We start from the raw sequence: 15,473 nt of genomic DNA, 5'->3' as shown, positions 1-15,473 counted from the left end.
AGTTTTCCAGTTTTTGTTAAAACAGTTGTACAGGTTATAGTTATTCAGATCAATATTAACTGAACACAGGTCAAGTCACTTGTGGGGATGTCCAGACATTAGTTAAATATAGATAGGTTAATTAAAAAGTTCAATGCAGTTTTTCATTCAGTTCAGTTACATCAGCTGAAGAAAGGAGGTTTTACACAAATAAATAACATTACTCTTATTTGTTATTGCCTCACAGAAGTAAACTGTCACCATGAGTACGGACGCGGAGATGGCCATTTATGGCAAAGCAGCCATATACCTGCGTAAGCCGGAGAGGGAGAGACTTGAGGCTCAAAGCGCACCTTTTGATGCCAAGACTGCCTGCTATGTGGCCGATGTCAAAGAGCTGTACTTGAAGGGAACAATCATGAAGAAAGAGGGTGGCAAAGTCACCGTCAAACTCCTGGACCTTCAGGAGGTTTGTATGATAAGGTCAGACTCAGATGAAAGTAAAGTATGTGTTCTCAGTTGTAATTGTAACCAATGTCCTGTTGCAGGAGAAGGTATATAAAGAAGCAGACGTCCATCAAATGAACCCTCCCAAGTACGACAAAATTGAGGACATGGCCATGATGACCCATCTCAATGAAGCCTCTGTCCTGTATAACCTCAAAGAGCGTTATGCAGCATGGATGATCTACGTAAGACTATCTTTAAAGTGCAATAAGATATACTGAAATCAAAACTAAACATGGAGTTAACTGTTTATCGCTATGTTCACTTTCAGACCTACTCTGGGTTGTTCTGTGCCACTGTTAACCCTTACAAATGGCTCCCAGTGTACGATGCTGATGTTGTAAGTGCCTACAGAGGCAAGAAGCGTATGGAGGCTCCACCCCATATCTTCTCCGTCTCTGACAACGCTTATCAGTTCATGCTCACTGGTATGTCCATGTTGTAGAATTTGTATACAGTATACAGAATGATGTTTCACTGAAAGAAGTGTGATTAATTAATTTGGTTTCTATGTTCACAGATAGGGAGAACCAGTCTGTCTTGATCACGTAAGTTCATATCTGTAGACTTTTTTTGAAAGACAAATATGTTATATATATATATATAAGCATATTCTTATAAATCTGTGTTCATACCCAGTGGAGAATCTGGTGCTGGAAAGACTGTGAACACGAAACGTGTCATCCAGTACTTCGCCACAATCGCAGTGGCAGGAGGAGAAAAGAAGAAGGATACAAGCAAGATTCAGGTATGTTGTGATGAAAGCATTGAGTCCAAGAAAAATAGAGTATATGTCGTGAAAGAAGGTTATTTTCTGATTTAATTTCAAAACTTGGATTATAGGGGTCACTGGAGGATCAGATTATTGCAGCCAATCCCCTGCTGGAGGCCTATGGTAATGCCAAAACTGTGAGGAATGACAACTCTTCTCGCTTTGTAAGTATGGGGTTATTTTGTATAGACTAAATTCTTGTTAGACATTGTTTATGTGGGAAGATTACAACAATTTCTAATCTTCTAAACAGGGTAAATTCATCAGAATCCATTTCGGCACAACTGGCAAACTGGCCAGTGCTGACATTGAGACATGTAAGTAATAATCCTCATAGCAAGTGTAGATGACTGAATTCAGGACTGACCAGGTTGTGACTGATGATCAACATTTGTAGATCTGCTGGAGAAGTCAAGAGTGACATACCAGCTTTCTGCTGAGAGAGGCTACCACATTTTCTACCAGATGATGACAGACCACATACCAGGGATAGTTGGTAAACAGATTAAGCTATTGCATGATTTTAAACATATGCTGATTGTTTTTCGGGAAAAACTGTATTTAATCTTCATTACGTTTTTAATCTTCAGAGGGGGCACTCATCACAACCAACCCCTACGACTACCCCTTGATAAGCATGGGTCAGATCACTGTGGCCAGCATTGATGACAAAGTTGAGCTGGAAGCTACTGATGTTAGTGATCGAGGTTTTAATATTTAACATATTGCATACATCTGATGTGTATGATATCGAAAGTGATTTTATGAATGTACATTTCCAAAGTGGAGATGTTTTGTAAAATATTTATGTTCTGAACACAGAATGCTATTGATATCTTGGGCTTCACTGGTGAGGAGAAGATGGCCATCTACAAGTTTACTGGTGCTGTGATCCACCATGGTAACATGAAGTTCAAGCAAAAGCAGCGTGAGGAGCAGGCTGAACCCGATGGCACAGAAGGTGACTATTTGATATCATATCAAAGTGAACAACAGAAGTTCTATGTCATACTGGTTTTGGTCTTTCATGAACACACATATATACAAAACTACATTATAAATAATGAAACCATTTTCAGATGCTGACAAGGTTGCTTACCTGTTGGGTCTGAACTCCGCTGACATGCTGAAGGGTTTGTGCTATCCCAGAGTGAAGGTCGGAAATGAGTATGTCACAAAGGGACAGACTGTACCTCAGGTAAACATAAAGTATTCATTTCAAATATCCTAGTGAATAGTTTTTTCTATAATGACACACACATATATATATAAATACAAAGAAAAAAGTAATTTGTACAAAACATGATATAAATAAACAGCACTAATGGCAAGGTGGAGCATTAACTGAGGCCAAAGGCTGTCCTGAGAAGTAAAGAGATTGAGATGTACTGGGTGTGTTATGTTTTTATTGACTATTAATCGCCAAAATCTAGTTTTATACCTATATAGGGTATACAGTAGCACAGGATTTTATAAAACAACTATGCAGAAGCGTACAGGAAAAAAACTATTTTTACATTCTTCTTCAGGTGAACAACTCAGTGACTGCCCTGGCCAAATCCATCTATGAGAGGATGTTCTTGTGGATGGTTGTCCGTATCAACCAGATGTTGGACACTAAGCAGTCAAGGAACTCCTATATTGGTGTCCTGGATATCGCCGGCTTTGAAATCTTTGATGTAAGCGTCATACAGTGCATTTTATTATTAAAATATGACAAAGCCTTTCCTGTTGTCTATGAGCAATCAGGCTGATTATTTGTCACCTCACAGTTCAACACCTTGGAGCAACTGTGCATCAACTTCACCAATGAGAAACTGCAACAGTTCTTCAACCACACCATGTTTGTCCTGGAGCAAGAGGAGTACAAGAAGGAGGGTATTATCTGGGAGTTCATTGACTTCGGTATGGACTTGGCTGCCTGCATTGAGCTGATTGAAAAGGTAAACACCAATTTTATGATTCTATTGTATGTAATTCTCCTAAAATACACCAGTCACTTAATGATATACTTTATCTCTCTGTACTTTCATCTAGCCCATGGGCATCTTCTCCATCCTTGAAGAGGAGTGCATGTTCCCTAAGGCTGATGACACATCCTTCAAGAATAAGCTCTATGATCAGCATCTTGGCAAAAACAAAGCATTTGAGAAGCCAAAACCTGCAAAGGGCAAGGCTGAGGCCCACTTCTCCCTGGTGCACTATGCTGGTACAGTGGACTACAATATCGCTGGATGGCTGGACAAGAACAAGGACCCCCTGAATGAGTCTGTTCTGCAGCTGTACCAGAAGTCATCAGTGAAACTGCTGGCTGGCCTGTATCCACCTATTGTTGAGGGTATGATACACAATTAACTGGTCAATTAAAACATATTTTAATATTGTATTACTCTTTATCAAATGTAGCAAGTTGTCTCTGTATATATTCAGTTTCTCACAAAAATAATTCTACTTGAAATGATCAACAGAGGCTGGAAAGAAGGGAGGCAAGAAGAAGGGAGGCTCTATGCAGACTGTGTCTTCACAGTTCAGGGTAAGCTTTGGCATTGTAAACTAAGAAATAGCATCACACATTACGTTATACACAACTAACTTACTCTTTTGTATCTACAGGAAAACTTGGGCAAGCTGATGACTAACTTGAGGAGCACCCATCCTCACTTTGTGCGTTGTCTGATTCCCAATGAGTCAAAGACTCCAGGTAAGATTTGAAATCTTTGGGGAATAGCATGTTTTTTTGTTAGTATGGTTTCAGTTCAGTGCTGGTTCAATGAGGAGTATAACTATTCACAAAAGTAATAATGAAATGTCTTATGAAATAGGACTGATGGAGAACTTCCTGGTCATCCACCAGCTGAGGTGTAACGGTGTGCTGGAGGGTATCAGAATCTGCAGGAAAGGTTTCCCCAGCAGAATCCAATATGGTGACTTCAAGCAGAGGTACCAATGACTATATTTTTGACGTCCAAAAATGTTGCCACAAACTCCAAAAAATACTTACAGAGACCAATAACTTTTGTGTTAAAGGTACAAGGTATTGAATGCCAGTGTCATTCCTGAGGGCCAGTTCATTGACAACAAGAAGGCTTCAGAAAAGCTGCTTGGATCGATTGATGTTAATCATGACGAGTACAGATTTGGACACACAAAGGTAAGAACCATGCTCCCTTGTTTATTGTTGGTATAATTACAAAGGAGGTTGATTTTTCTTCTTCATTTTGTTTGTTTGTCTGATAATCAGCATTGTACCTCAACGTTTATTAAATGTTTGAAGTAATTTGGTGTAAAATTAGACCATGTACCTGGAGCAATTACTCATCAATGGAATAGTTTCAAAGCGTCTATCTTATGTGTACATTTATAACGCATCTTTGCCTTGTGAGTGTTGAACAAGTTAGGATACCTGAAAGTTAATTTATATTTTCTGTTTATTCAGGTGTTCTTCAAAGCTGGTCTGTTGGGTACCCTTGAGGAGATGAGAGATGAAAAGCTTGCAGCTCTGGTCACAATGACTCAAGCTCTCTGCCGTGCTTACCTCATGAGAAAGGAGTTTATGAAGATGATGGAGAGGAGGCATGTTGAAAACAATAAATTCTGGACAGAAAGACATGGGATGAAAATTTTTCGAAAATTCTCATGAAAACAATTTCTCCTTCACAGGGAAGCCGTGTACACCATCCAGTACAACGTGCGCTCATTCATGAATGTCAAACATTGGCCATGGATGAAGGTTTACTACAAGATCAAGCCTCTGCTGCAGAGTGCTGAAACTGAGAAGGAGCTGTCTAAAATGAAGGAAAACTATGATAAGATGACAACTGACTTGGCTACTGCCCTGGCCAAGAAGAAGGAACTAGAGGAGAAGATGGTGTCTCTTCTGCAAGAGAAGAATGATCTGCAGCTCCAAGTGGCATCCGTAAGTAAATTCAGATGGTACCTGCAACTGTTCATGTGTTGTGCGTCAAATAATGATGGGCTCACACTTGATGTGTTCATACAATGACACAGGAAGGAGATAATCTCTCAGATGCTGAGGAAAGATGTGAGGGACTTATCAAGAGCAAGATTCAGCTTGAGGCCAAACTCAAAGAAACAACTGAGAGACTTGAGGATGAAGAGGAAATGAATGCTGAGCTTACTGCTAAAAAGAGAAAGCTGGAAGATGAATGTTCTGAGCTCAAGAAGGATATTGACGATCTGGAGCTTACATTGGCCAAGGTGGAGAAAGAGAAACATGCCACTGAGAACAAGGTTCGTAAATTTAAAAATGTGTAGCATATCAAGTAAATTCATGGTTGCTATGTGTTTAATAACATTTTACTTGCAAACATAGGTTAAGAACCTGACAGAGGAGATGGCCTCTCAAGATGAGAGCATTGCTAAGCTGAGCAAGGAGAAGAAAGCCCTTCAGGAGGCTCATCAACAGACTCTTGATGACCTGCAGGCTGAGGAAGACAAAGTCAACACTCTGACCAAGGCCAAGACAAAGCTTGAGCAGCAAGTTGATGATGTAAGTTTACAAAGTCACTTAGGTTGGCAAAACAAGATTCTTTAGCATAATATTACAATCTCAATGTCTCAATGTTCAGCTTGAGGGTTCTCTGGAACAAGAGAAGAAACTGCGTATGGACCTTGAGAGAGCCAAGAGGAAGCTCGAGGGAGATCTGAAACTGGCCCAGGAATCCATAATGGATCTTGAGAATGACAAGCAGCAGTCTGATGAGAAAGGGAAAAAGTATCTGAATTTTGTTTCCCTCCCTATTACAAATTACCATCATGTTTCTAGTAATATTCAATAGCATGAATGAACTCTTACTGTGAACTTTGTTGCTCTCACAGGAAAGACTTTGAAATCAGCCAACTCCTGAGCAAGATTGAGGATGAGCAGTCTATGGGATCTCAGCTTCAAAAGAAGATCAAGGAGCTTCAGGTAATCAACATATTGCTTTAAACAAAGCACAACATGCTTTCAAGTTTTTGTGTTTCACATTTAATGTTCACTAAACAATAAAATCTACACTTGAAACAGGCCCGTATTGAGGAACTGGAGGAGGAGATTGAGGCTGAGCGTGCTGCTCGTGCCAAGGTTGAGAAGCAGAGGGCTGACCTCTCCAGGGAACTTGAGGAGATCAGTGAGAGGCTAGAGGAGGCTGGAGGTGCCACTGCTGCTCAGATTGAGATGAGCAAGAAGCGGGAAGCTGAGTTCCAGAAGCTCCGTCGGGACCTTGAGGAGTCCACTCTGCAGCATGAAGCCACTGCTTCCGCTCTTCGCAAGAAGCAGGCTGACAGCGTTGCTGAGCTGGGAGAGCAGATCGACAACCTCCAGCGTGTCAAGCAGAAGCTTGAAAAGGAAAAGAGTGAATACAAAATGGAGATTGATGATCTGTCCAGCAACATGGAGGCTGTTGCTAAAGCAAAGGTACAAAATAAATGAAATATTAGAGTATTAAATGCATTTTTTGTACATTAAAAAAACAATAAATGACATAATTGTGTTAAAAATTAAATCTTTCTTTTCTGTTACTTTTTTCTCAAGGGAAATCTGGAAAAGATGTGCCGTACTCTTGAGGACCAACTTAGTGAACTGAAGACCAAGAATGATGAAACTGTTCGTCAAGCGAATGACTTGGGTGCACAGAAAGCCCGTCTCCTGACAGAAAATGGTATGCAAATGACAGCCATCATCAGTTTGACACAGATCAAACAGAAACTGAGAAGAAACTAATGTTTGATCTTAATTTTCACACAAGGTGAGTTCGGCCGTCAAATTGAAGAGAAAGAGGCTCTTGTCTCCCAGCTGACCAGAGGCAAACAGGCCTACACTCAACAGATTGAAGAGCTGAAGAGACAGATTGAAGAGGAGGTTAAGGTAAGAAAACTCGAACAGGTCCTTGCCTCGTTGAATGAGATTTAAAAGTTTTACACATTCAATAATATTTCTTATTCTAGGCCAAGAATGCTCTTGCCCATGGACTGCAATCAGCCCGCCACGACTGTGACCTGCTGAGGGAACAGTTTGAGGAGGAGCAGGAGGCTAAGGCTGAGTTGCAGCGTGGAATGTCCAAGGCCAACAGTGAGGTGGCTCAGTGGAGAACTAAGTATGAAACTGATGCTATTCAGCGCACTGAGGAGCTTGAGGAGTCCAAGTGAGTAACATTCAAATTAAATTACCCGATATTTTCTTTGCATATAGTTTGTACATTTAGCTGTGCAACATCACATTGGTGTCTTTAGTTTATTTTATATATGTAAGAATATCTGTAAAAGTTTACAAGATATTGACATTTTTATTGATTGAAAATTTGCAAATATTTCAAAGGAAAAAGCTGGCTCAGCGTCTTCAGGAGGCTGAGGAGCAGATTGAGGCTGTGAACTCCAAGTGTGCTTCTCTGGAGAAAACCAAACAGAGGCTGCAGAGTGAGGTGGAGGACCTCATGATTGATGTGGAGAGGGCTAATGGGCTGGCTGCTAACCTGGACAAGAAGCAGAGGAACTTCGACAAGGTGGCCAATTCATACAAGTTTTTTTTACTTGTCTTTGTTTTGCAGAATATCTATCTGAACACAATAAATTGTCTTATTTAGGTGCTGGCAGACTGGAAGCAGAAGTATGAGGAGGGTCAGTCAGAGCTTGAGGGATCTCTGAAGGAGGCTCGTTCTCTCGGCACTGAGCTGTTCAAGATGAAGAACTCTTATGAGGAAGCTCTGGATCAGCTGGAGACCATGAAGCGTGAAAACAAGAACCTGCAGCGTGAGTTCTCACCTGACAACGAGAATAATGTATTCATACTTTAGTGTTGAGCTCCTACCTGATTGTCTTTGATTATATTCAACTCATTTTGTGTTAGTGTTCCTATTTTACATCTCAGGCTTGACAATATGTATTATGTGTCTTTCTGCAGAGGAGATCTCTGATCTCACTGAACAGATTGGTGAGACTGGCAAGAGCATCCATGAGCTGGAGAAGTCAAAGAAGCAGGTGGAGACAGAGAAATCTGAGATCCAGACAGCTCTTGAGGAGGCTGAGGTATGTTTGTTTTATCGAGGGAGATTTTCTGAGGAGAAAAACATTACAAATCTAGGACCATGCAGTATATCGGGCTAAAAGGCCTGAAGGTAAGGTCAAAAATCTTACTCTATGATGTCATCAGGGAACTCTGGAACATGAAGAGTCTAAAATCCTGCGTGTTCAGCTGGAGCTCAACCAGATCAAGGGTGAGGTGGACAGGAAACTGTCAGAAAAAGATGAGGAGATGGAGCAGATCAAGAGAAACAGCCAGAGGGTGACTGACTCTATGCAGAGCTCTCTGGATTCTGAGGTCAGGAGCAGGAATGATGCCCTGAGAATCAAGAAGAAGATGGAGGGAGACCTGAATGAGATGGAGATTCAGCTGAGCCATGCCAATCGCCAGGCTTCTGAGTCCCAGAAGCAGCTGAGGAATGTGCAGGCACAGCTGAAGGTATTGTCAGACATACTGCTGTTGTACAAACTACAGTATAGTGTGTGCACCTACAGTCCATTTTGTGTTTCATTCGTATATTTTCCTGCTATCATTTCACCAGGATGCTCAACTGCACCTTGATGACGCTGTCAGAGCCGCGGAGGACCTTAAGGAACAAGCTGCTATGGTGGATCGCAGGAACGGTCTGATGGTGGCTGAAATTGAGGAACTTAGAGTGGCTCTGGAACAGACAGAGAGAGGTCGCAAAGTCGCTGAACAGGAGCTGGTAGATGCCAGTGAGCGTGTTGGACTGCTGCACTCTCAGGTGAACAAATATACAGTACCTCAATATATAAAACCAATGAAACGTTAAACAACATGAAATGTTGATAACTTAAGAAACTTCATTTTGTCATCCTTTAGAACACAAGCCTTCTGAACACCAAGAAGAAGCTTGAGTCTGACCTGGTTCAGGTCCAGAGTGAAGTTGATGACACTGTTCAGGAAGCAAGGAATGCAGAGGATAAGGCTAAGAAAGCCATCACTGATGTACGCTTAAGTTTTTACTTATTATCAATACTTTTTACTCATTGATTTTTGACATTTCTAAACCAAATATTGTGTTTTCCAGGCTGCGATGATGGCTGAGGAGCTGAAGAAGGAGCAGGATACTAGCTCTCACCTGGAGAGGATGAAGAAGAACCTGGAGGTTGCTGTTAAGGACCTGCAGCACCGCCTGGATGAGGCTGAGAACCTGGCCATGAAGGGTGGCAAGAAGCAGCTCCAGAAACTGGAGTCTAGGGTAAGGGAATTATGATAGAATTATACATATATAAACACAGTTTAAAATAAACATCAAAACACTTGTAACATAAACTGTGAATGCATTTGTCTTTTTTCCAAAAGGTGCGCGAGCTTGAGTCAGAGATTGACGCTGAGCAGAGACGTGGAGCAGATGCTGTTAAGGGTGTCCGCAAGTACGAGAGGAGAGTGAAGGAGCTCACCTACCAGGTAGAGTCACTTTGACATTAAATGTGTATAGTACAAAACAAGCAAATGTAATGATATAATTTCCTTTAAAACATGCAAATCTATGTATTTTCAACTACAGACTGAGGAGGACAAGAAAAATGTTTCCAGGCTGCAGGATCTGGTTGACAAGTTGCAGCTCAAGGTGAAGGCCTACAAGAGGCAGTCTGAGGAAGCGGTAAGAGCAAAACATTAATATTTAAAAAATGACAACTCTATACGACATCATATCTCATGTGCAGTATATCTGCTGATAATTTAACCATTTGCCCTGTATTGTCTTCCAGGAGGAGCAGGCCAATGTCCACCTGTCCAAGTGCAGGAAGGTCCAGCATGAGCTGGAGGAGGCTGAGGAGCGTGCTGACATTGCAGAGTCCCAGGTCAACAAACTGAGAGCCAAGACCCGTGACTCTGGAAAGGTAAATCTACAATTCTGTGTAGTAAACAAATAAAAATTGAAAATTATTGTGGCAGAAAGTCACTATAAGATAAAGGTGTTTGAAAGGGACCTGATCAATACTTTTTGTTTGTTGGTGTTTTTCAGGGTAAAGAGGCAGCTGAATAAAGCTCATCGGCTGATCGCCTGTTTCAAATCATATAATATGAGGTGAAATATGCTGTTCAAATAAATTGTATTTTTTTGCTCTGAAATTGATGTCTCTAATATTATTTTCATCTGCCTGTTTCTTCTGAGACATAATTTGTCCGTCCACTCTTTTAAAGTCTCTTCCTGGGTTTTACCATCTCCATCAGATAAGAAAACTTTTTCAGGTAGTTTTTCTTTACCTTCATCATTCAGTCATTCCCCATTTAATGTCCCTTTTTCACTGTCTAATACATGACAAATATGGGCATAATCAGCTGTAGTTATTTATTATTTCACCAATAATTTTCCAGGTCAACTTTTGCCTGCATGTCGCAAGTTTATCAGGTTTTACCTTGCTAGCAGTGCGGTTAAAACTCACGGTAGCTACGGATTCTTTTACAAGTGGCAAACTATACTGTACATATGAATAACTTATCTTTAATAATACAAAATGTTATTTAATCACATATAACATCACTGTATTGAAAATATTTAGATACCTTATTTTGTCTGTGAAGCCTTTCCATAATTCATTCATATTACCAATAATGTTATTTGATCACATATTACAAAACAGTTTAGAACATTTTAAGATTTGTCAAACCTTTTCTGGATGAGGTGAGGAAGATGGTGGATGATGATTATGATGAAATTAAACACCAGCAGCATCGGACGCACTTTGAAAACCGCCACACCATAGTTTCCAATGTAAAATCAACAGTGTCTCGTCCTATTCCACCCCCAATATTAGCAAATCCCAACTAACCCCTCCTTAAAACAACTGTCTACATATTATATTATATAGCCTGATCAATTATATATTGAAACATTAACAGGCTTTGTTAAAACTAACAATTTACCCTTCAATGTTAAGCAGGATCTGCTAGCTAGCTAGCTGCTGGATGGCTAAAGAAGCAGCTGAACTTTGCTAGCTAGCCACCTAGCTTAAATCGAAATAATGGATAACTGCATTTATACGGCACTAAGCTTAGTCATAGTTAGAAATGATTAAAAGTATGAAGCCCACTGTCCTTAATACTTATATATCAAATAGCATGTTTAGCTTAGTGATACTACACCAAAGTCTGGAGCCTTGTTAGTCAGTTGGCTCCTTCGAGGTCAAATTGTGATGCAGCTCGACAGGAACCACAACAGCACGTGGTCCTATATAGCGCCCTCTAGTGTTTACACACGAACCTAATATGACGCTTTACTTCAGCATTCAAAGCTATATCTCCATCTATTTGTGGCGTCACTATTAAAACATTATAAGAACAATCAAATAATTGCTGATCATGGAATTCCGATTGAATTTATCATGCAAAACTAAACTTGTTTTGTTTCATTGTTTGTAGTTAACACACTTACTTCTAATGATTAATTTTAATATTGAAAATAATGCAAGTACAAACTCTAGTCCTAATTTAGGTTATTAGTAGCTCACAGGTCAGAATTAATATTGCACAGTTGAAAAGGGAACCTGACTTGAAAAGCTGTCCATAATGGGTGCGTGTAGTGATACTGATTAAATAATATATTTAAAAAATCGTAGTAACAATAATTTTATTTATATCCGTCATTTCAAATTGAGCCATTACAAAATGCTTCACTTGGGACAAATTAAGAAAACCCAAGACAAACAGAATAATACAACATCATGGAAAATCAGTCAATAAATAATATGATATAAATTGTTGACTATAAGCATAAAGATTTATATTATATTGTGTTGAGCTGGAGTATAAAGATTTAATGATCTTTCAGTAGAGCAGTTACAATAGTACAACACAGCATAAAGATAAATATGTCAACAACACAAACAACAGGTATTCACTGATTACAGTAAGTACAACACTCAAGTAATCTTGATGAAAGGAGTGAAAAAGTCAGATAATAAGAGCCTTTTCAATAAAATGTGATTTGAAAATAAAACTAAAGAAAGACGCGATGTAAGCGAATGAGTAGATTGTGAAACCTGAAGTTCCAGCTTGGTAGTGACTCCTCTTTCCTGATTGAAGCAGGAAGAACTCTTTGTTAAATCACTTGGGAATCGACAGTAAAGGAGTCCGTGTTTGTCCTTCAGTTCAACAGCTGCCCATCTCTCAACAGCTTTAAACACAGCACACAGGGAGATTTAAGAAGTGGGTTTATGAACTGCAGCTCAGATCAGGTTGGCGGACTGAGCGCATCATCCAGTTCCAGTGCTCGTCTTCCGTACTCCTCCATCCTTCCCCTCAGTCAACTGTCCTATCAGATGTTTGGGTGATTTCCAGGTCGTGTGAGTCTCATACACAGAGATTATGATTTTACACCGCTCCACAGGAAACTCGGGCAGCGAGAACATGAGCACCTTGTTGAAGACGTTCACCCGGCACCGGGCCTCCACCGAGGTCTTCTGCGACCTGAGCTTGCAATGGTTACACTGGACACTGATCCTGACGTAAACGGCTGTACAACCCGTATCAGTAACCCTATACGTTACAACAGGCACGTGCACAGACATTTTGGGGGGCAGGTGCTCAAACCAAAAAAAAAGGGAACCCATCGCCAAATTATTTATCAAATTAAAAATAATAATAATAAATCAAAAAAACTAACTGATTCTCCCTCATTTGTTTTACTAGTTGATGGCCTGATCCAAAATAAAGAGAGCTGCTACCCTGAGCTGCTTGTTGCATGGCGGCGGCGGATGCTTGAGAAAAATCTATTAAATGCCCGTCAGATATCAAAACACATTTGGGGGGAATTGATGACAGAGAGAGTAATTTTCATTCTTAAATATTGATGAATGAAGAAAAATTGGGCTCCGGCAGAAGGGGCACTTTTCTCCTCCAGGGCAAAAGGGCCAGTGCTTGAGCACCACTAGGCGTCTATCTGTGCACGTGCCTGCGTTACAATGTGTATGGTTTCTGATGGTTTTCTATTTTTCAAGAGGTTTGTTATTGACCGGCATCTGAGGATATCTCAGTGGGGACTGTTCTGACCTTTAGCAGACCAACCTCAAGCCTCTGAGAAGTGGGAAGAAACTTCAGTGACAGCAGCACCTCTCCGACACGATCCTGTCCAGAGTGAGAGGATCAACACTTCATAAACCGTGTATGTGATTCAAAAGACAGATTCTGCCTCTTTGTAGTTGGAATTCAAATCATTTTCTGGTTTCAGCTTCAGTTAAGGATTTGCCCTTTCTGTTCTTTTCTTTCCCCCCTCATACAAATGTTCACTCATTGCAGCAAATATAGATTCTAATAGTGTCCTTGAGTTTAAAAAAAAAGAAAAAAATCAAGGCTCTCAGGATCTTAAAGCATTCCTGCAGTTTGAGCTTCTCAAATGTGTGTTGATTATAGCTTTTTATTTGATATACTGTTATAGTTGTGAAACTACAACTTGTAAAAATGCAGACACAGACATTTTGCTTGTGGTTACTGTCATTAACATATCAATCAAACATTGATGGGATTTTTTCCCCCATCAATGTTAGACTAGCATCCACGTTGTGTTTATGCTTTTAGATATACCAATTACACATTAGGATCAAATTACGATATTGACAATTAATATCACTTTGCTTCCTTCCAACCAAAAGGGTAACACTCAGGACTGGTGGCAATCAAACTCATAAAAAGGCAGAAAATAGATATGAAGCCCATAAAGATGCTATAGGTTGTCACTCTTGTAAAAACCTGATTGAAATGAGAGCCTGTGAATAAGGCTGTATTAATTGAAAGTAAAGAATATCTGCTCCTTCATTTGTGCTTAGGAAGGTAAATGGAAAATAGATCTTGCAGGCTGGGGCATTCACTGTTGACTCAGTGGTAATAACATCCAAGGTAGCCACTTGGACATGATCAGAGGGAACATAATACTTTCTATAAATAAAACATGTTACACAACTATAACACATATGATAAAGATGCCACTGCATCATGTGCAACTATGCCCCTATGCATTTCTTATGTGTTGTGCTAAAAACAAAATCCTTGGATTGACAGGAAAAGATTTCAAAATTGTTAAATTTAAATAAAATGTTTACAAATAATCAATGATTAAAAGATGAAATTGAAAAGTTGTTACTATAAGGTATATGTGTTTTTAGGTCGTTACTTGTTGTGTCTTAAAAAACATTCCGCTAAAATCCAACTATAATAAAGACAATACATTATTTTGTCCATTAAAGGGAATCAAATTAAAGTCACACACAAATAGTCTGGCACGGGGTGCATCATGTTTGAACAGCTGGTGATGCCAATGACTATGATGGACTTCAGAATCAAACCTTTTTTCAGTTTAAAAAATCTAATATAAAAAGCTTGAGTGAAGTAGATGATCCTGTGCACAAAACATTGTGTATTACTTCGCAGAGGACAACAACAGCTGTTGTAAACCAGGATGTATAAGAGGAGTGATGAAAAAAACACAAATACATCAAAATGTTCATTGGAGATAAACTGAAAGTTTCATTATCTTTAGTATAGCGTCAAGCATGACTGAAAAACAAGCCACTATGAAGCCCATTAAAACCAAAGCAAATCTGTATGAACATTGAAAAATGGTACCGAAAGATCATTTGAATGTTACAATGTTAAACATGTCCAAGGCAGCAACACTGATATGGGCTATCTGTAGATGCCTCATAAAAGATGTATGGCCTCCCTGACATCTAAAATATTAGATATATTAATTAAGACTACAGCTGTAGGGGATAGCAACACCACATTTGGAAATCTCCCCCTTATAGCTTTGGCATCCATCGCAATGTGAAACCAATATAAGGAGTGGATTCAAACCTAAGCGTGTTAGTAGAGGACCCCTGAAGACTCCTGCTACTGGTAGGTGTATCGTCAATCTGCTTTAGAGCATTTATTGTTTATTATAAAGATATGAGAACTTTCTTTGATACTAGTTAAACAGCAATATCAACAAATCTTAGATAAACATTCATGAACTTTCATAGAAGACTAAATATATGTTTTATGATTTCCACAGGATTGTGAAATATAAAGGAAGTTTGTCATAGAAAGGGGCAGGTATGAACTACTTTTTTTATTGTGGTCCAGTGTGAGTGAAACATTGAATTTAACTGCATAGTTTTGTCAAAACTAGGATTAGTGTGACTCTAATCACAACAACTTCAAGTCATGTCACATGTAATGGACAAAATC

The 15,473-nt window shown here is 39.6% G+C and overlaps 1 protein-coding gene and 1 pseudogene across 2 annotated transcripts; one reads left to right on the top strand and one right to left on the bottom strand.

The window, feature by feature from the left end:
* Positions 1 to 15,473, bottom strand: part of LOC133009057 (synaptotagmin-2-like) — a 66,822-nt pseudogene that overhangs the window by 18,166 nt on the left and 33,183 nt on the right.
* Positions 242 to 10,293, top strand: LOC133008593 (myosin heavy chain, fast skeletal muscle-like). 2 transcript variants are annotated; one of them, XM_061075822.1, is made up of 39 exons: positions 242 to 418; positions 486 to 671; positions 758 to 914; positions 1,007 to 1,034; positions 1,126 to 1,234; positions 1,330 to 1,422; positions 1,512 to 1,575; positions 1,656 to 1,754; positions 1,849 to 1,952; positions 2,081 to 2,219; positions 2,338 to 2,456; positions 2,788 to 2,937; positions 3,031 to 3,201; positions 3,296 to 3,596; positions 3,727 to 3,791; positions 3,872 to 3,959; positions 4,081 to 4,198; positions 4,286 to 4,409; positions 4,695 to 4,831; positions 4,919 to 5,174; positions 5,267 to 5,509; positions 5,592 to 5,768; positions 5,848 to 5,993; positions 6,098 to 6,188; positions 6,288 to 6,677; positions 6,795 to 6,921; positions 7,009 to 7,127; positions 7,208 to 7,404; positions 7,578 to 7,761; positions 7,843 to 8,008; positions 8,160 to 8,284; positions 8,409 to 8,717; positions 8,821 to 9,024; positions 9,123 to 9,248; positions 9,331 to 9,501; positions 9,606 to 9,710; positions 9,811 to 9,906; positions 10,016 to 10,147; positions 10,273 to 10,293. In XM_061075822.1, exons 1-39 carry the CDS (start codon positions 242 to 244, stop codon positions 10,291 to 10,293), a joined length of 5,814 nt encoding a protein of 1,937 aa, XP_060931805.1. The 2 variants fall into 2 exon arrangements, with proteins under 2 accessions (XP_060931805.1, XP_060931806.1); XM_061075823.1 differs by having other exon boundaries at positions 242 to 448; positions 528 to 671.

The sequence above is a fragment of the Limanda limanda genome, chromosome 8, assembly GCF_963576545.1.
Source record: "Limanda limanda chromosome 8, fLimLim1.1, whole genome shotgun sequence".
Lineage (NCBI taxonomy): Eukaryota > Metazoa > Chordata > Actinopteri > Pleuronectiformes > Pleuronectidae > Limanda > Limanda limanda.
This window is presented reverse-complemented; position numbering and strand designations above follow the sequence as displayed.

Coding starts and splice junctions, on each gene's coding strand:
- LOC133008593 (XM_061075822.1), top strand. CDS start 242: ATGAGTACGGACGCGGAGATGGCCATTTATGGCAAAGCAGCCATATAC. Junction 1,576..1,655: donor CAGTGCTGACATTGAGACAT/GTAAGTAATAAT, acceptor CAACATTTGTAG/ATCTGCTGGAGAAGTCAAGA. Junction 6,189..6,287: donor AGAAGATCAAGGAGCTTCAG/GTAATCAACATA, acceptor CACTTGAAACAG/GCCCGTATTGAGGAACTGGA.